A 20,397-nucleotide genomic window follows, 5' to 3' on the forward strand; every position below is an offset into this window, starting at 1 on the left:
TTTTTTTTAAAGATTGTATTTATTTATTCGACAGAGATAGAGACAGCCAGCGAGAGAGGGAACACAAGCAGGGGGAGTGGGAGAGGAAGAAGCAGGTTCATAGCAGAAGAGCCTGATGTGGGGCTCGATCCCATAACGCCGGGATGACGCCCTGAGCTGAAGGCAGACGCTTAACCGCTGTGCCACCCAGGTGCCCCAAGGAGAGAGAATCTTAAGCAGACTCCATGCTGAGCACAGAGCTTGACATGGGGCTTGATCTCACGACATTGAGATCACGACATTGAGATCACGACTTGAGCCGGAACCAAGAGTCTGAGTCTCAGCCAACTGCACCACCCAGGCATCCCTGCCCCCAACAAGGCATGTATTAAAATATATGAATGTATGACCTCTTAGAGAAAGACCTCTTACCAGGTGTCTGTCATTTTTCTTTTTAAAGAAAGGTTTTTAAAGCCTTAACCATTCTCAAATTTTAATTAAATAAAAGTTAATGTATGTTTGGACACTATTGATTTTTTAAGTTTGCATTACCATGACTGGAGGTAGGGATTAGAGAATGGAGAGGGGCCATACAGGAGGGAGCACAGAGAAAACCCTGGATCAAACATGATCTTATTGATAAGAAGGAACAAGAAAAATATCTCAAATTGAATAGCTGCGCCTAGCTCAGACCTCCTGTCTTCAAGGTTGATTTTTCCCTCAGTGTTCTCGTCCGGGAGGCAGGTTTTTCTCCCCCAGCAGCTGGTGGGTCCTCCCTGCTCAGAGAGTAGGATGGCAAGAGCAGAGGCCATTGAGATGCTGCCAGTTGCTTGGGGGACCCCCTTGGCTTCCTGCTGTTCCCACGATGTCCCCGGGGTCACTCAGCTAGCCTTTGATACATCCTCAGCTGGAGGGTGTATCTCTGAGGAACAGAATGGAAACCACCCAAAAGCTATGCAGCTTCCCTGGGAGAGGGTTCTGTGGTTCTGAGTGCAATAATTAAAACAGACTAGATAAAATACTTTACTGAGTCATGTGGTTATATAGAGCTGTCCAGATAATCCAGTTTATCTCCCAGTCATAAGATCCATAAACTAATTACATTTACAAAGTGTCTTTTGCCATGTAACATAACATATTCATAGCTTCCAGGGATTAGGGTGTGGATATCTTTGGAGGTGTAGGGGATGGCATGATTCACAACTATGAATAAAAAATAGAAGAAATTATAAATGAAATGAAAAGCTGGTCTTTAAAAAAATAAAATAGATAAACCATTGCAAACCTGACTGAGAAAAAACAAAATATACAACTTTCAGAATAAGAAAGAAACATAATCATAGATACAAATAATATTTTGAAATTAGGACAGATTATTCAATTTTAATATATGGTAATATACTTAAAAATCTTAAGGAAAAAAAAGGACTATTTTCTTGCCAAATATAAACTACCAGATTTGATCCAAGAGTAATTAGAAAACCTAAAGAGGCCAATAATATTAGACAAAATTGGTAAAGTTGTTTGAAATCTATCACTAAAAAAGGCATTGGGGTCCTTACTGTTTTATATCTTTGACCTTCTAGAAACAGGTACTTTCGACTCTTCCAGTACACTGGGAGAACTCAAACTCCTCTTAGATGTGGTCCCATTGTGCATTACATACTTCCACACTTAAGATAGCGGCTCTGATGATAATAAACACCTTGAATAACATCCACCAGCAAAAGCCAGCTTAAACTGTGAAATACTAAAGAAGACATTACTATTAAATTAATATAAGACATTGATGCTTGCTACCTTTGTCATTCAACTTTATTTTAGAGGTGTTAGCTACAAGATAATGGAAAAATCTGTATAAATAATAGAGAATTTGTGACCTTTTTTTGGTTTACAGATCATGTAATGTATGTCTAGTAACCTAAGAGATGGCTAGAGTAATAAGAGCATTTGGAAAGGTCGCTGGACATAAGCTAGCCATTCATAACTCAGTAACTTTTTCCTAAACCAGAAATAACCACTTAGAATAAGAAGTAGAATTCATTTATAATGTGGATATAAAATTATAAAATACCTAGGAATAAATTGAACAATGAAGGTGTAAAATCTATATGTAGAATATGTAAAATACTATAAAATCTTACTGAGAAAAATGAGATAATTAGAGAGATACCATGTTACTAAAAGAGAGAAATTAATATCTTTCCCTCTTCAACCATATTTATGTTTAATGTAATTCTAATTTTAAGCCCAATGGGAGTCTTAAACTTGCAGAGCAAGTATCCAAGGATAATCAGAAAAATTTTGAAAAAGAAACGAACGGAGACCTGCCTTACGCAAAACAGGTTATTAACACAAAAGTAAACAGAATATAGTCATGGAAAGAATAGAGAGGACAGAAACAGTCCAAGTACGTACAAGAACTTTTTCTATGACACTATGGTATTTCAGTTTAGTGAGGAAAGAATGCTTATTTAATAAATGTTATCGTCCTAATTGGTTATCCATTCGGAAGAAACCAAATAAATAAGCAAAAGGACTCTGTATATAACACAAAAGAAAAAAGATTCTAGCTAGATTAAAGTTCTAAATATTAAAAAACAAAGCCAATGAAAAGAGAAAAAGAAAAATTAAGAAGCATATAGTCTGAGGTTGGGGAGTCCATAAGGTTGACAAGAAATCACAAGTCATAAAGGAAAAGAAAGACATTTGATTACATAAAATTTTTTTAAAAATTGTATGGGACAAAAGATACCAAAGTCAACAGAAACTGCACAAGGGGATATGGGGAATAATCATGTCATGTGTTAAGGGTTAATGCATTTAATATATAGAACAACTTCTAAAAATTAGTGATAAAAAGGCAACCTCATAGAAAAATAAACAGAAAATTTGAATAGGCAGGTCAAAGAAGAAAAATTTAAATCACCAATAAGCATATGATAAATGTCTAACCTAAGAAGTGAGGACAACAATAAAGTGTCATTTCCCCCCACAAGACTAACACAACAACAGTGGTGATGTTCTTTGCTGCCAAGGGTGTGAGGTAAAGGGTGCTTTCCACTTCTGCTTTTCCACTGCTGGTAGGAAAATGCATTGTTACCAGATTTTAGGGAAGTAGTTTGTTAATATCTGCTAAAATTTTTAAAAATATGGGTTACTCTTTAACCTAGCATCCCCACATTCAGAGAAAGCAGAAATAAAATACTGTAACATAAGGAACTCTAAAAAGGATTTTTAGTGTGGCACTGTTGTGTGCAGGCAGGAAACGGGAAGCAACGTAAATGTTCATCAATAGGGAATGGTTAAATAATCTGTGGTAAATCGATGGTGGATATTATAAAGCTATTACAAGGCATGTAGCTGTGTCTACTGACCAAGAATGAAATCATGATATGTTCTTCAGTGTAAAAAATACTAAACAGTAATATGTATAGTAAAATGTCATTTAAAAAAAAGGAAAGAGAGAAAGAAAAAAAAGCATGTATGTGTTGACATGTAAAGAAAAATGTGGGAGAATATACCAAACTACTACCATTGTGGGAGTGGATAGGATTGGTGGGGGTTATTTTTAAATATATCTTGTTTGGGGGCACCAGGGTGGCTCAGTCAGTTAAGCCTCTGCCTTTGGCTGGGGTCATGATCTCAGGGTCCTGGGATCAAGCCCTACATCGGGCTCCCTGCTCAGCGGGGAGCCTTCTTCTCCCTCTCCCTCTGCCCCCATCTGTCTCAAATAAATAAATAAAATCTTTTAAAAAATTAAAAAATAAAAATAAATAAATTTATCTTGTTTGACTTGCTTAAACATGCAGCTCTTTAGTTTTAAATATAAGTAAATCATATGTTACATAAAAATCATATATACATGTTTTTTTTAATATTTTATTTATTTGAGAGAGAGAGCACAAGTTGGGAGAAGGGCAGAGGGAGAAGCAGGCTCCCCGCTGAGCAGGGGACCAAGACGTGGGGCTCGATCCCAGGACCCAGGATCATGACCTTAGCCGAAGGCAGACGCTTAACCAACTGAGCCACCCAGGCGTCCCTACATAGTTTTTAAAACTAAACAAACAAATGGGCGCCCCCTCACCACAGTGGTGAGGGCTCATTTTGTGCTTGGTGCCTGTGGTTTCAGGAAGCAGGTGGACAGTTTCCCGTCTGGGAGAGAGGACTACATTCCAGCTTTACTCCTTTGTTGCATAAAGGCTGTTTTCAAGTTATATGCATGCCTTCTCCATAGAAGTGACAGAACCGATCGCCCAGGTGTGCTCAGGAAGTAATTACATGAAAGAACATTTCTTTTCCCAGAGGAAAGAAACCAATTCTAAGCTTGCTTTCTTCGCTTTTGATAGGAGCTACGCTCTCTCCTTGTTATGATTTACAAAGATTCCTGCCTCCATATTCTTAGTTGTAAAAATTCATGAGCCACAAAAACAGGCTTCGACAGAGACATGCTTCTGTCCGATTTCTTCAGTCGAAAGCACAAAGGGGAAGCGGTTTCTGTGAATCAAGACGAGCCGTGGGCGTAGGCTCTTGCAGCTGCCCGTCGGGCTGGCGAACAGGAAGTCCCGCTCCCCCCCCCCCGCCCCCGGCGGCCCCCGCGGGGGTCTGGCTGCCGGCTTCCACGCCCCGACTGCCTGCACCTCAGGCCCCGAGTCTAAATCGTGCGGGCGTTCCCCGAGTCGGTGAGGTTGGTTGGCACTTCCCGCCCCCACGTAAGACGCTTCAAGAAACGAGCCTACCACAGAGTATGAGGAGTGCGGGAGAGATTGCCAAGTTCGGATCCTCACCGCAGCGCTGCTCGGGGTTGGCTTCGCTCCCGCGTCAGGCTTTAGCTGCCCGGGGAAGCCAGTGTCCAGGTGGTTTCTGTAAATACAGGAAAGAGGGAGGCAAGCGGCAAAGGCTACAACCAGAAAAGGCTGAAAGGTCTTCCTCCTTCCTCAAGTTTACTTATGGATTGTGAAGCATTTCAAGTGTAGAATTCTTTTCGCCTTGCGACATCCAGCCTCTGGGGCATTTTAAACAGTAACAGCTGTCGGAGGTCCAAGCTGTGCTCTCTCTCACCGGGCTGTGTTGTCTGCGTGGGACCTCTGCTTCCCTCAGCCTGTTGCCAGGACGGAGAGAGGTGGCTCCTGAGATCTTGAGCCTGCCCCCAAAAAGGGAGGGCCCACCTTTCCTGAGTCCATAGATGAAACTGTAAAAATGTGTTTGGGTCCGCTTGTCCGTCAGGTGTTCTTTTGACTGAGGCGCTCGGACAGGGGGTGGACCAATCGGGATCATCAATCTGCTGCCTGCCCCTGCCGGGTTCCACGGCCCCGAAAACAGAATCACAGGAATGGTTCCCCGGCAAAGCAGAGATCCTTTATTTACTCTTTTGAAGAGGAAATTAATCTGAAATTTCTTTATGACAATCTTCCCCCAAATTTTGCTGATACATACTTTCTTGTTCTTTCTTTTCATCTCTCCGAGGAGTTCCTTCTCTCTGCTTTCAAGGCATCCTCTTAGAGTAGTTCTCATAGTCTGGTCCAGGGAACCCTGGGCATGGGTGGGGGGTGGGGCGGGGGTAACCAAGATTTTTCAGGTGGTCTTTCTGTTCAAAGCTCTTTTCATAATACTAAGATGGTATTTGTCTTTGTCTCAGTTTCTCAAAAGTGTTCAGGGGACTTTTCCGGAGGCTGCATTATATGTGATATCCCGTAAGACTGAATGCCGAGACAAATAGAGGAATCTAATTATCCACTATTGAATCAGACCTTAAAATGATTTGCAAACATGCCACTCGGCTCACTATTTTTTGTTTCACATAATATAGTTATTTTTCCATAAGACATATTGTTTATTGTAAATATGTAGAGAATTTATTATCCTTGTTAAATGAATAAGTATTTTTAGAAGTTTCAGCTTTAATTTCTAATATGATAAATATCAATAGATGTAACCCATATAAATAAAAGCTCTTTGGGGTTCGCAATTTAAAAAGCCCTATTGTATGTATTTAGAAGTTACAGATTATGATAAAATTAATTGCTATGATTCCACCATCTAGCCTAATTCAGAAAGCCTAGAACCCCTACCCACTCCTAGTTTGATCCCATTTCTCTCTACCTACTCCAACCCTTAGTGGTAACCATTCTCTGGAAGTTTTTCTCTCATTCCCTGTTTTTCTTTATAATTTTACTGCATACTGTGAATCCCCAAACAATATGTTGTTTAGTTTTGCTTTTTTACTGTTTAAAAAAATAGTCTTATAATATTTGTATTCTTTTGCAATTTTTTGTTCATTCTACTCAATCAACTATATTGATTCCTGTAGCTGTATTCATTTTTACTTCTGTATCCCATTGCACAAATATATCATGAATTTACTTACCCATTCTCCTGCTATTAGACATTTGGGCTATTTTCAGTTGTTTTCAGTTACGAGCAATGCTATATTGAACATTTATGTACACATTTCCTCGCCCTCATATGCAAAGATTACTCGGGACGTATACTTACGAGTGGAATTATATGCTCAGCCTAAAAAAGAAATGCCAAATTGTTTTCCAGATTGGTTGATCCCAGTGTGTCCCTGCCAGCAGCATTTAAGAGTTCCCGTAAGGCACATCCTTCCCAACACACATCCTCTTCAAACTTTTTAATGATTGCCAAACTAGTGGGTATAAAATGATGTCTTCTTGTGGTTTTAATGTTTATTTTACTGATTACTCATGTTTCTCTTCTCAGAAATACCTGTTCATATATTTTGTCCACTTGAAAAATGAGGGTTTTTTTTCTTGAAGATATGTAGGAGTTCTGTGTCAGATTCCTTTTCATTTATACGTATTGCTTATATATATATCTTCCAGTTTGAAGCTTTTATTTTCTCTTTGTTGGTATTTTCTGATAAATGGAAATTCTCAATTTAATGAAACAAATTAATCTTTTCCTTTAAGGCTATGATTTTTTATTTCGTTTTGGTAACTTTTTGGTGAGCTCTTCCCTTCTCCTGAGGTCAAAACAAACCATACTCTCAGATTCTACTCCAGAATGGCTAGATCAGAAACTCTGGGTGAGGGGCCCAGTGACGTGTGCTCACAGGCCCTTCTGGGGGTTCAGAAGCATGCTGTTTGAGATTAATTAAAAGCTTGTCCTCTTTAATTTGTTAATATAGTTAATTATATCAGTAGATTTTTCTAATATTAAACTTGGATGAATTAAAAACATTTTTAAATGTCTCAAGATTCTCTTTTGCTCTCTGAAATACTCAAATTCTTATCTTTTGTTGTTTTATTTGTGTGCTAACTAGGCTTCTCAGAAAGGTCATTTCACAACTTTATGACTTTTGTTAGCAGAAGGAAATCTGACCCCTCGCTTTTTTCTCGCGCAGGTCCAGAGAGCAAGTAGTGTTTAAGAACATGGGATTTGCATTCAGGGAGACCTCAGTTTGAATCAGGTTCATCTGCTTGTTGCTGGTGACCTTAAGACAAATTACTGAACCTTTCTGAACTTAGTTTGCTCACCTACAAATGAAGGGTTTTGATACATCCTTCACAACATCATAAACAAAGCCAAATAATGCACGGAAACGCTCAGCCTAGGGCTTAACATACTAGAAGGGCACAGGTCAGCTATTGTTGTTAGAAGTATAAGTCTTGTGGAAGCCTCCTTTACAATCTGAAGATGGCATTTTTTTTTTTTTAAGATTTTATTTATTTATTTGACAGAGATAGAGACAGCCAGCGAGAGAGGGAACACAAGCAGGGGGAGTGGGAGAGGAAGAAGCAGGCTCATAGCGGAGGAGCCTGATGTGGGGCGCGATCCCATAACGCCGGGATCACGCCCTGAGCCGAAGGCAGACGCTCAACCGCTTTGCCACCCAGGCGCCCCTGAAGATGGCATTTTTTATTTTATTTCTGCTGTGGATCCTAGGCACCTTCATGGTTGAGAACATACATTTTATGTCAACAAAATTTTGTTCATGAGTCCATCCACTTATTCAACAAAGCTAAATACCTATTGTGTATTAGATTCCTCGCTAGGCTGTAGGGGATGCATTGTTCACAAGACAAGCATGGGTCCAAAGAAACATGCTTTCTGTCCTCATGTAACTTACAAGGGAGACTGGTCTCTCAGTATTTGGTAGATAAGGTGGCTATGGAGTGTTCTGGGAGAGCTTTCGTATGGTATAGGGGATAAAGGAAGTCAGACCAAAACCTGAAGTCATGAGGTTGGTGGTGAAAGGGGGGACGTATTATAGGGGAATGGGGTAGTATGTGGGTAAAAGTTTGCATTGTTTGGGAAACAGGGAGGTCAGGCTACCTGGAGTGAAGAATGGAAGATGAATTGGAAGCTGGACAGGAGTACAGGTAGATAGACTAGCTTGAAAGCATTTACAGAGGTTCCAATGAGAAACGACGGTGGCCTCGGGTATAGCAGTAGCAGTGAGCCAAGTGCATAGTTTCTAAAGATAGTTCAAAGGTGGAATTAACGAGATTGGGAAAGTCAGTGGTAAAGGGATGAAAGTCGCTTGCAGGCTTGAGCAAGTGGGGCGATGAGAAAGGGAACATTAGAGGGGAAGCGGAGGTCTTGAGGAGTGTTGGATGCTGTAAGAAGTCAAGGAAAATAAGGTCTGAAAACTGTCCTTTGGATTAAGTGCCCTGGAAGTCACTGATGACTCTGGAGAGCAATTTTCTTGGGGGGCAGAATCCAGATTTCAGTGGATTGAAGAAGGAGTAGAAGGTGAAAAATAGGCAACTCAGTCCAGAGGTTTGGATACGAAGGCAAGGATCAAAAAGGATGGTAAGTGGACAGGTATGGGAGTCAAGGCAGGTGTTTGGTTGGGGTTTTCTTTTACTTCTTTTCATGGTGAGAAGCTCCAGCATGTTAAAATGCTCCCAGGATGGCCCCAATAGAGAAGGAGAGGTTGTAAACGCTGGAGTGAATCTATAGCTATGTCTTCAGGAAGCAGGTTGCAGAGCCCACCTGGGAAATTGAACAGCAACTCTGTTGTAATTGAAGAAAGGAGGGAATTGTCAACTTGGGGTGCTTTTTTGGTTTGTTTGATTCGGTGGCAGAAAAGTGAGACTCTGTCTTTCCCACGAGGTGGTAATAAAATCATCTGCTAACAGAAGGCACACAGGACAGCGAGTAGTTTGAGGAAGAGGGGACGTGGAGGACCAGCTGAGAAATTGGACAATGGAAGGATTGTTGAGCAGTGTCGAAGTGCTCATAACTGTGAGCATCATAACCATGATTTACAGTGATGTCCGTGGCAGTATGATTTTACTCTAGTGGTACCTAGAAGACCAGAGGTGGTCCTGAAGATGTCTGAGCCAGTGCTGGCGTATCACCAGGTAGTTGTGATGCAAGACAGTGCAGCAAGGAGATGTGGGATATTGGCAGGAATGTAGTGTTCAATTTGTGTGTCGTCGCTCTTTATAAAAACTGCAGACATATTCTAGTTGGTGCTGATTAGATGTTTAATCCCTGGAAGAAACATGCTTTTACATTTGAAGAATGCAACTTGGAAATGGCCCAAGACGGCTTCTCAAATGTGGTCCCTAGAGCAGCATTATTAACATCACCAGGGAAATTAGAAATACAGATTCTTAAGTTCCATTCCAGACCTGCTGAATCAGAAACTTTAGGGATGGGGCCCAGCAGTATGTGCTTTAAATGTATATAAAATCGCAGAAAAATGGAGAGGACCTTCATATAATAATCTGTAAATCACTTGATTGCTCATTAAATCCACCTCTGCGGTTAAAAAAAGAAAAAGGAAATCATACCAAATACAAAAGCTAGCTAGGCAGATATTTCCTGGTCTCATTAATGATGTTTGCAAATAAAAGCTTTTGTTAGGTCTCAAAGTTCACACATGTCTTTATTTTTAAACTCATTTGTTTCATAAAGTGAGATAAAACTGGAGTAGTAAAATATGTTTGTAAGTGAGCAGATAATAATTAATAATTAACTGAGAATGTCCAGGTATTTAGTGTGGGATCTTAAGTAAACTTTTATTGTCTATTTCCAATTATAAAAGTAATATACATTAACTTTAAAAATTATAAAATACAGAAAAAAAGAAAAATCATTGATAATGCCATAATCTGTAGGTATCATTATATTTTGGCTTATTTCCTTTAGGCTTTTATTATGCCTATGAATATGCATTTTAAAAATTTTATGTATAATTAGGATCATACTACACTTTCACTTTACTATCTCAATAATAATTTTTTAATGAGATTTTATTCTTCTTTATCTCTCTTAAAAACTCCATTGTGGTGAAGAACAACTTTCTGTAGGTGATGGTTTCTACATACTGGAGCACTTTGTTTGCCCATAGTTGACACTTAATACACGTTTGAAACTGAAGGTAATGGATGATTCCACTACCTTCACTTTTAGGGAGTTTCCAGACTGCAGTTAACCCATATCTCTGAAACAATTTAAGTGAATTAAAAGCAGTGATCTTCAGACTTTGACATGTATTAAGAATCACCTGGGTATTCAGTTAAAATGCAGATTCCTGGGCCCGACTCCCACAAGTTCTGATTTAGCAGCTCTGGATGTGTCCCAGGGATCTCTTTAAAGAAAGGCACAAGTGTTTCTGTTGCATGTCTTCTATGAACAACACTTCAAGAACCACTGACTTAAAAGGACAAAGGGATTTTGTTTCAGTCCACTAGGGTTCAAGCTACCATACTACTTGTAAGATGGTAAGGCTAAGATAGTAAAGAGGAAATAAAGAATGATTATTATAAATTACAAATTTTTGTAAGTTAATATAAATTTCCACCATTTGGAACACTTTTAATCAAAGTTAAGCATTCTGCAATTTTTTTCCTTGCCTCTTAAAAGTAACTTTCTTTTGCCAAAAAAAAATTTTTTTTAATGGTGAAAGTAACATTTAAGGGGGAGTTAAATCGCCTGGGGTCCTGTAAGCCAGTTTCTGGCACCCCACCTGCTTTGATCATTGAGCCCTACAGGATTACAAGAGGCACACATGATAAATCCTGAAAGAAATAAGAGGAAACAGAATCTTAGGAATTAAGAGTCAGGAGAACAAAAATATGGAAGATACATATTTCCGTGGGCAAGTCGCAGAAAAGATGTGGTGACTTTACTCACAGAAATGTAGATGCGTTAAGTCCTTGGTGGCCACTTACCTGAGTCCCCTTTTCATGGAGAAAACTCAACCTGTACATCAGGATGCTTGGCCTTTGCTACTAATAAGATCACTAAACGTCACTGAAGGAGAATTAGCAACATTCTGAACCACCAAAGGGGACCCTCTGTATCGCTTCTCATACATTCAGGTATTTGTGGCCTTAAGTCGATGATAAAATACGCTCACCAGCCTACCGAATGCATTCATTACAGTGTCCCAGAAGCTGATTCTCAGTGTGTTTTAGGGTCTCAGACCCTTCCTGTCTTCATTCTCCTGGTGTCCCCCATTAGTCCTGTGAGCTCAGTCTGGAAAGATGAACAGTGATGTTGGGTTTCTCCTTGTTTGGGTGGTAAGTCCAAAGTAGGTACCTGAGAAAACCCCCTTTAAATTCAGTAGCTCAACAGTTGTCTTCATTCTCCTGAGGAGAAAAGAATAGTTAATGGGGAAGGGCTGTGGGGCAACAAAACAAAACGAACTGGAAGTGTCACCAGACTTCAGTTCCATAGGAATCTTGCTATCCTCTGCAGAGAAGCATCCCGCCAGGGATTTGATTGTCAAGGAAATGGAGATAACCTCTTTGCAGAATTATTTTATTCCTCATAAAACAAAATTGTCATCTTCTTGGTACAGAGTTTGAGGTTGAACTGACTAAATGTGTCCTCTTGTGTTTGGTTTTAGTTACTTGAAAATCTTTTATTTCCTCTTCTATTTCGCAACCTTAAGGGAATAGATAAAAACAAATAAGAAGGTACCAGAATGTTCACTGCAGCTTTGTTAGTGATCGGAAAAAACTAGAAACAGGAACATCCATAGAGAGAGAATGGAGTAAATTACTAGAACAGTAGCCATTAAAAAGAATAAACTAGATACACATGTGTTGACATGAAAAGATCTCCAAGATATACTATGAAGGGAAAAAAGCAGAACACAAAACAAGTATGTATAGTAAGATGCCACCCATACTTACAAAAGTCTCTCTCTCTCTCTCTTTACACACACACACATGCTTCCATAGGCATAGAGATTTTCTGGAAGGATACTTGAGAAAGTGGTAACAGGTGTTGCTTTTGAGTAGTAGAACTGGAGCGTGGAAATGTACTTTTCGTCTTATGCCCTTGGTTCTGTAGGAAGGTTTTCCCTTTTGCACATAATTGCTTTTATAATAATAATTTTAAAATTAGTTAAAGCTGAAAATTGAGTGATAACCTTTGTACTTGTCAATGTTCAGCTTGTCCTAGGGGTCTTCATCTTCCTGCTTCCTTGGGCTCCACTTTCCCTCCGAGCGCTTGTCATGCCCATGCATGTTTATTCGGGGCTCCTCATCTTCGGAACAGTGATTGCGGCAGTACTTATGGGAGTGACTGAGAAACTGCTCTTTGCCCTGTAAGTTGCATAGTTTTCCTAATTATAATATTTGAGCTACAAAATGTTAAATACTTATTCATCGGGAAAATGTAATTTAAAGTAACAAAATTTTTAATATTAAAAATGTATTCTACTACACGTGTAATATAGCATTAATAATGCTTAGAAGAAGGACCAAAAAGTCCAAAAAATTGTGTCACTCTTACAGGACAGCTATTGAAGTTATGCATGCCCTTTTAATTTCTTTGATATGCATGTTTTTAGATTAATTGTGATTATGGTGTACATACATTTTTGTATCATCCTTTTTCCAATTTTTTAGTGCTATAGGTGTTCCCGGTGTTCGATTATTTTCAAACTTATCATTTTTAACAATTTGATACTATTTCAATTGAGTTATTTTACATAACTTAAATTTCTCCTTAATGTCAAACTTTAAGGGAATTTACATAGAAGGTGTACCAGTGCGCATTTTTAAGCAGATCGATTCAAGACTGTTTGACATGTGGTTATATTGCCCTCTTTGTAATTGGACACACTCTCTCTTTTTTGTAGGAATAGTTCTGGATACAGTAAATTCCCACCAGAAGGCGTTTTCACAAATACCCTTGGCCTCCTGATTGTGGTATATGGGGCGCTCATTTTTTGGATAGTCACCAGACCACAATGGCAACGTCCTAAAGAACCAAATTCTGTCCTGCTTCAGCCAAATGGGGGTGCTCGAGAGGGACCAGAAGGCTTAGCAGTCAACTTCAGCAATGTGGACACATCAGATTCAAAATTAAACAGTGAAGCAGCAGCAAAGAAAAGAAACGTCACCGTTGATGAGGCTGGACAGAGATCCACCATGTAAAATGTTGTAGAGATATGGCCATATTACTTCACTTTTAAAAACCAACTCTGCAGTTTAGCTTCTCCTATTTAGCCCCAAGATGATTGAGCTCCGCAGTCCATATTTATTTTAATCATAAAGTAGGATTCCTTGGAAGAGTTTGTATTGATTGAGGCCTATGATCTTACCTGAGTTGGAAATGACATGATCTGTGTAAATAATAGAAGGTACAAATAGTTATGTTACCTCTTTCTTGTTGAGGACCAAAACATTTAGCACAGTGCCTTGCATAGAACAGATCATCAAAATATGTCTCTCACAAAAACAAAACAAAACAAACACCAACCCCCCCCCAAAACAACCAAAAAAACCCACCAAAAACAAAAACAAAAATATGTCTCTCAGCTGGTAAATTTCATCAGTTGGTAGCTTCTCTGGCCTCTTGTCATGCAGTTATTTCCTGTTCATTCTGGGAATCCAGTCCTAAAGTTTTAGAATCAAATCTGGGGCAGGGTTTATGCTACACAGATAACAAAATGAGTACAGAAAAAATTTAGGAAAGTGGTTTCCTTCTCCCCACGCCTGCCCCCCGGCTCACTGCCCAAGGAGTTTGGGCTCAGATTAGCCCTGGAGACCAGGGTTTGTTTGTATTAGTGCGTTTTGGAGCAGTGACTGAGCCAAAGGTAGCCAAAGAGGTTTTCTCTTGTCAGACCTGGAAGTTTTTCCAAAACTCAGCTTCGTCCCAAGGCTTCCTCGGGGTTTGGTGTATTCTAACCCAGATTGCAAAACCTAATTAGAATGGACTATGCCTGAAAGCTTACGTAGCATAAACTGCTCTCCACCCCTCAAAGAGCACTTTTTCCCATTTCTGTTTTTATTGCAGAAAGTACTTACATGGCACTTACTACATGCCAGACACTATTCTAAGCACTTTATAAACATTAACTCGTTCAGTCCTCAAACTTTATGCTGTAGGAATTATTATTATCTCCATTAGACAGCTGGGAGATCTGAAGCTTAGAAAGGTTAGTAACTTCCCCCAAGGTCATACAGCTCATTAGTGGTAGAACTGAGATTTGTCACATGGCTGACTCCTCGCTCCATGACCCTCACCACTTCACTCGGCTACAGTTTCTATTATATACTAGTTTGTAGCTACTCTGACTCATTCTTGGATAAATCCCAATTGCTGGAGTGCAGTGGAGTTGTTAAAGTTTACCTTCCGCTCTCTCTTCCAAGGCAGCTTCCTCAAATAACCAAGGAAAGAGGCCTACCCATCCCTGGATATAGGTCATCGCACCCCGCCGCTGCCAGCAAGCCATGACCCACCTTGATGCCCTTTTGATCTTAAAATTGTGTCTTGGTGACAAAGAAAGGTTTGGGCAAAAACATCTGTAACTTTAAAGATTAATCGATTACAGTTTTTGGTCTTCAGCATCTTAGTTGCTGAATAGCTTTGGGTTTGGAGACAGGAGAGACTCACCTCGTGGTCTGCCCTTCCCAGTGGCAATAGCCAAGGTCCTTGCTGATGTCGGTGGAGTTTTAGGGAATATCTGGAGCTTTGGGTTCTCAGTATGAAATGAGACTCAGAGGTGACCTCTCTTGTGCATGGAGACCTGCGTCTAATCTCCGGGCTGACTTAAATTAAAACCTAAAGTAGTGGGGCTCCTGGGTGGCTCGGTCGGTTGAGTGTCTGACTCTTGGTTTCAGCTCAGGTCGTGATCTCATGGGTCGCGGGATGGAGCCCTGCCTTGGGCTCCGTGCTCAACAGGGAGTCTCCTTGAAGATTCTCTCCCCCTGTCCCTCCCCCGACTCATGTGCACGTACATGTGCTGGCTCTCTCTCTCTCTAAAATAAATAAATAAATCGTTAAAAAGACGAAACCCTAGAGTAGTGCCTATGCTGAAATGAGGCTTTTCATTTGGGGTTTTTTGGTTTCCCTGCGATTTTAAACTGGAGCTTTTTAATGTGGGTAAAAACCTTACAGTTTACACCAAACACACTTAACCTTTTTGGTGCTTAGTGGAGTTCCTTTTAAGTTAAGTGGTAATTACCTCCATAGACTGAATATGAGTTTTAGTCCCTCATACCGGTTAAGGTTCATGGCTGACCATTGAAGATTCCCTTGCCAAAACACTCTTTTCTTCCTATTTAATTCTATTTCCAAAATTGGTAATGGTGTCATAAGTACGCCCAGTGCCTAGCCCAATGCCTGGCACATAGGCACGATTAAATTCAATACGGGTAGAGCATGCTATAATTTTGGTGTGAAGTAGAAAGAATAATTTCGTTGTCACACACAAACACATTTTTGATAAATGGATGTTTCTTTATACAGAGGTGCCCCAAATTCCAGGAGTTTTTGGGGGGGAAAGGGGTCAGTGACAGCACCAATGATTGAAGCTGCCATTCCATTTTACAAAGGCCAATGAAGAGGTTACTAGTGAAAAGTTAATTACGGATTTGGCATGAGAATATTCTATTCCATTGCAAAGTATTTGAGCACCCATCATCTCAGCCCTTTATTTTCTCTCTCTTGTGGGCTAATGTGAGAGCAATCGTACGGATATTATAAGAACTTCTTTCTTTCTCAACCTTTATGAAAACAATGCATAGTAAAATATATCTAGAAAACCTTTCTGAGACTCTGCTTTTAATGGGCTTTTTATTCTAAGGGTAATTGTACCTTTATCTTTCAAAAGCTGGTATTTCCTACCTAAAGCCATCTCTCCCCAAAATATCTCATTAAAAAGTCCACAAAAAGAAAAAGGGAGAAGAAAGCCTTAGGTATCATTTCCAAAACAGTGATTGAAATCTTCCCAAATAATTATAGCTTATATCATCAGCAGAGGTAGTCTGGCTTGGCTTACCCCATAATCTAATTTCAGGGGTGGCGGGAGAGGGGAGCTTTATTTTAACACTCATCTAAATCAACACTAAAGCCTTTTCTCTGAAGGATTTATTGAGAAACTCAAATGAATATGCTTTTTGAATTAATGTTCTCAAAGGCGTTCAGCTCCCTGTGCTTCTGTGTCAGACTGAATTCACCCTCCAGAACGCTTGCCTTGCCTTGTGTGGTTTCATTTAAGCTGTGCTGGTTAGAAACAGCAACTCAGACCTTACAATCAAATGACAAAGAAGGCAATTGGACTTTTTCAGGAATACTGACAAGTGGGTTCTGTTTTCTAAAGGACAAAATAAAGAGAATGTCTTGTTTTTAATTAGGCTCTTTTCCCTGCTGAGCTGAAAATTGCAGTACCATACCGGTTGACCACAACTGCCAGATCTAAAAGCTCAAAGAAAGAAGTAAAGTGTTATGCTAATTTTGTTGCCGTGTGATGGAATTTTTTATCTTGTTATGTCCTTTCTTAGAGAACTCGGAGGGAAAACTGTAACTGCTATGTCTCAGAGCTGCACATAGGAGAGTATAGAGCAAAGAAACTATTATTCTTTATGCCTTAGGAGATACCTGAAAACTTTTAAGTGGAAAAGATGACTGTGTTTAAATTTGCTTTCTTATGGAAAAATTATTACGTAGCCCAAATATTTTATGATGTTGTAGAAAAAACATGCATCTGTTTTCCCTTGACTTGTTTTTATACAGTAATAAAAGTTATTTTGGAAGCTATTTGTGTGTGTTTACCATTTGTCCAGGCTGGACGTTGTAGTTATTCTTCTGAAAGTTTCTGTCCCATGGCTTTTTTGTCTATTTGGGGAAAGAAAAAAATTTTTCAAGTTTTTTTAATTGAAAATGCTGTCAGATTTTTTTAATAAAGTGTACTCTGAGTACCATCTGGGAGGATGAGAGGATTGTTTTAAAACTGCCAGGGTATTCTCCTCTGTGCTTGATCTGAACCGGAGCCATACTATCGTGCAGAAGGGAGCCATAGGTTTAGGCAACCGAAGCAGGTACAGTTTAAGTTGGAAAAGCGTGGAAGGAGGGCCTATTAAAAGAGCCGATTATCACAGAACTCTGTGTTTGCAGTAACTCATCCTTGAGAAAGTACATAACTCATTACGGATGAGTTGTTGGATTTTTTTTCCAAATAAGAGAAAGGATTAGTCACATCTAAGTAGTGCCAATACTCCTCCAATCTTAATTTAACCACTCATGTAGCCTTTTTTTTTTAAAAGATTTTATTTATTTATTCAACAGAGATAGAGACAGCCAGTGAGAGAGGGAACACAAGCAGGGGGAGTGGGAGAGGAAGAAGCAGGCTCATAGCGGAGGAGCCTGATGTGGGGCTCGATCACACAACGCCGGGATCACGCCCTGAGCTGAAGGCAGATGCTTAACCGCTGTGCCACCCAGGCACCCCAATGTAGCCTTTTTTTCACCTACTTTTTGTCTCCTGAGAAATGTTAATGGCATTTTATTTGGTGTAGCTATAATAACACCATAATATTACATATACTATTATGCAATAGAGCTATAATATTGTGTGTGAACTGAATTTTTATGTTACATCATATTTTGTCATCGATTTATATTGTTAATTTCAGGAGTACTGTATTTTATTTCAAATTGATCTTAATTGGCAAGTACTTTTTATACTTTATAAATATATGGCTCAAACACGTTAACATGTAATTTTATATATATTAGTTCGTTTAATTTAATTTGCAGTTGTACTGGACAATTACATTGTCCACCATGCCCAGCCTTCCCGACACAGCTCTGTTTCACTGACTACGTATCACCTGCGTTTCCTCAGCTAATTGGATGAGAGTGGGAGATGAGACATCACCTGTATGCAGCCTCTCCATAGCCGGTCAAGGCACTGTGAAGCGGCCTGGTATGAAATGAAAATGTCCTCTTTCGTTTCATTTCAGATTGAGGAATGAGCATTTCAGAGGATTTTGGTTCTCTCCCTTCTAGGAATTTGAATAGGAAATAGTTCAAGACTAAGTCAGGAAGAACAGAAGTTAAATGAATACCTAGAGAAAGGAGCCCTGAGGAGATCTAGATCAGGGACCAGGAAACTGTGAAGAGCCAAATGGATTTTGTGGACCACATGGTTTCTGTGGCAACTACTCAACTCTGCTGTTGTAGCCAAAAGGGGTCACAGATAATAGTAAATGAATGAGTATGACTATGTTCCAATAAAGCTTTATTTATAAAAACAGTGGCAGGCCACATTTGTCCCATAGGCCAAGGCTTGACAATCCCTGGTCTGGGCCATGAGATAGGGCCATGATAGTTCATAACAGGCTGAAATGATAAGAAATCAAGAACTACGTAGTAAAGAGAAAATACCTATGTGGTAGAGAGGAAGAATTGGCAGGTAATAATAGGAAATACAAGTGGGCAGTGGAGTAGTCTTGGGGAGGGTGACCAACTCACATTAATGGCAGGTACTAGAGTGAAGATCCAGGAAATCCTGCTGAGGGTTCCTCAGGGCTGCAGTGGATTCAGTTCCATTGGAACTGCTCCTCTGGCAGTTATGGGAGATTTCAGTTTCTTTTTTGGCCCTAAATAAAATCCAGTGAGTTAAATACTATGAATCCTGCTTTACAAACAAGGACACTTAGGTTCAGAAAGGTTAAATGTTTGTCCAAGTCACCCAGCTGGTGAGCAGCAGTCAGAATACACACATAGGTCTTCTGACTCTTAAATTTAGAATGTTTTTTGCTACAGCCTTGAACCAACGCTTCAGTGTACTCCAAAGTTGCTACCTAACAAAACTATAATCTAGAAAGCAAAGGCTGATATTATAAGATACACCACCACCTATTCATTTATGAAGTTTAAATATCTTTAACAAGGCAAAGTGGAAATTCTGGTATGCCACCATGAGAGACAATCTCCAGCGATGACTGCCATCAGTTCCTCTTCTCCTGCGTGTATACGTTGCTCCTTATACCAGGACATGAAGTCTATTTCCTCTTCCTCGAATCTGGGCTGGCCTTTTGGCTTCCTTCAGCCAATGGAATGCAGAAATGACATTCTGAGAATCTGAGCCCACACCTAAGAAAACTCACATTCTATTTCCTCCTCTTGGAGTCCACCCAGTAAGCTGCTGAGGAAGTCGGGACTTGGCCACCTGAAGGCCACTCAAAGAGAGACCCTGGAGAATAAGAAGTCATCTTGGATGTTCCAGCCCTCAATGAGCTCGATGCATGAGAGGTTCCAAATGAGATCGCAGAACTACCCAGCTGAGCTCCAATCAACTCACAGAATCATGAGAAATAATAAATTACCTGTATTGTAAGCCACTGTGTTTGGGGGAGGTTTGTTATGCTGCAATGGATATAATACAGAACTCTTATTTTAAAAACCTAATTGGGGATAGACTAAATCTAAATAGGAAGTATTTTTAGGGTGACTGGGTGGCTCAGTCGGTTAAGCGTCTGACTTCAGCTCAGGTCATTATCTCGGATCCTGGGATCAAGCCCCACATCAGGCTCCCTGCTCAGCAGGGAGTCTGCTTGTCCTTCTCCCTCTCCTTCTGCCTCTGCTCCCACTCGTGCAGTCTCTCTCTCAAATAAAAAGATAAAATCTTAAATAAATAAATAAATAAATAAATAAATAAATAGGAAGTATTTTCCAGAATGTGTTCTGTAGGGTTTATTACCTTTCCCTTAAGGACTTTTTTTTTTTTTTTTAATTTTGTTTTGCTCAAAAAAGAAGTTTGGGAAACACAGGATTAAGCAAAGTTAAACAGGTTTTTTTTTTTTTTTTAAGGGAGGACCTTACAGATCTTTTCCCCAACATCTTACTATGAATATTTTCAAGCATCCAGAAAAGTTGAAAGAATTATAGAGCGAACATACACATACCAACCACCTAGAGTCTATAATTAGCAATTTGCTATCTTTGCTTTATCACATTTCTATTCATCCCTTTATTCGTCACGTACTCCGTCTTAGGTTTTATACATTTCAAAATGTCGCAAACATCAGTAAATCGGAGTGGGTAGACATTCTTAGTTTTTTCACTATCATAGAGGGAAAGCATTCAATATTTTATCATTAAGTATGTCATATGTGACCTTCAGCAGGTTGAGGAATTTTAATTTGCTGAGTTTTTTTTTTTTTTAAGATTTTATTTATTTATTTAACACAGATA

General features: G+C 39.6%; 1 protein-coding gene across 1 annotated transcript in view; it reads left to right on the plus strand.

Annotated features, from left to right (window-relative positions):
- The window catches only part of LOC113250780 (plasma membrane ascorbate-dependent reductase CYBRD1), a 33,866-nt gene extending 16,910 nt beyond the window's left edge, over positions 1-16,956 (plus strand). Inside the window, exons 3-4 of the mRNA XM_026492571.4 lie at positions 12,360-12,514; positions 13,052-16,956. Coding sequence (XP_026348356.1) covers positions 12,360-12,514; positions 13,052-13,349 — 453 coding nt within the window. The 3' untranslated portion in view covers positions 13,350-16,956. The remainder of the gene's footprint in view (positions 1-12,359; positions 12,515-13,051) is intronic.
- Positions 16,957-20,397: the final 3,441 nt, after the last annotated feature.

This window comes from Ursus arctos, unplaced genomic scaffold (assembly GCF_023065955.2).
Source record: "Ursus arctos isolate Adak ecotype North America unplaced genomic scaffold, UrsArc2.0 scaffold_1, whole genome shotgun sequence".
Classification (NCBI taxonomy): Eukaryota; Metazoa; Chordata; class Mammalia; order Carnivora; family Ursidae; genus Ursus; species Ursus arctos.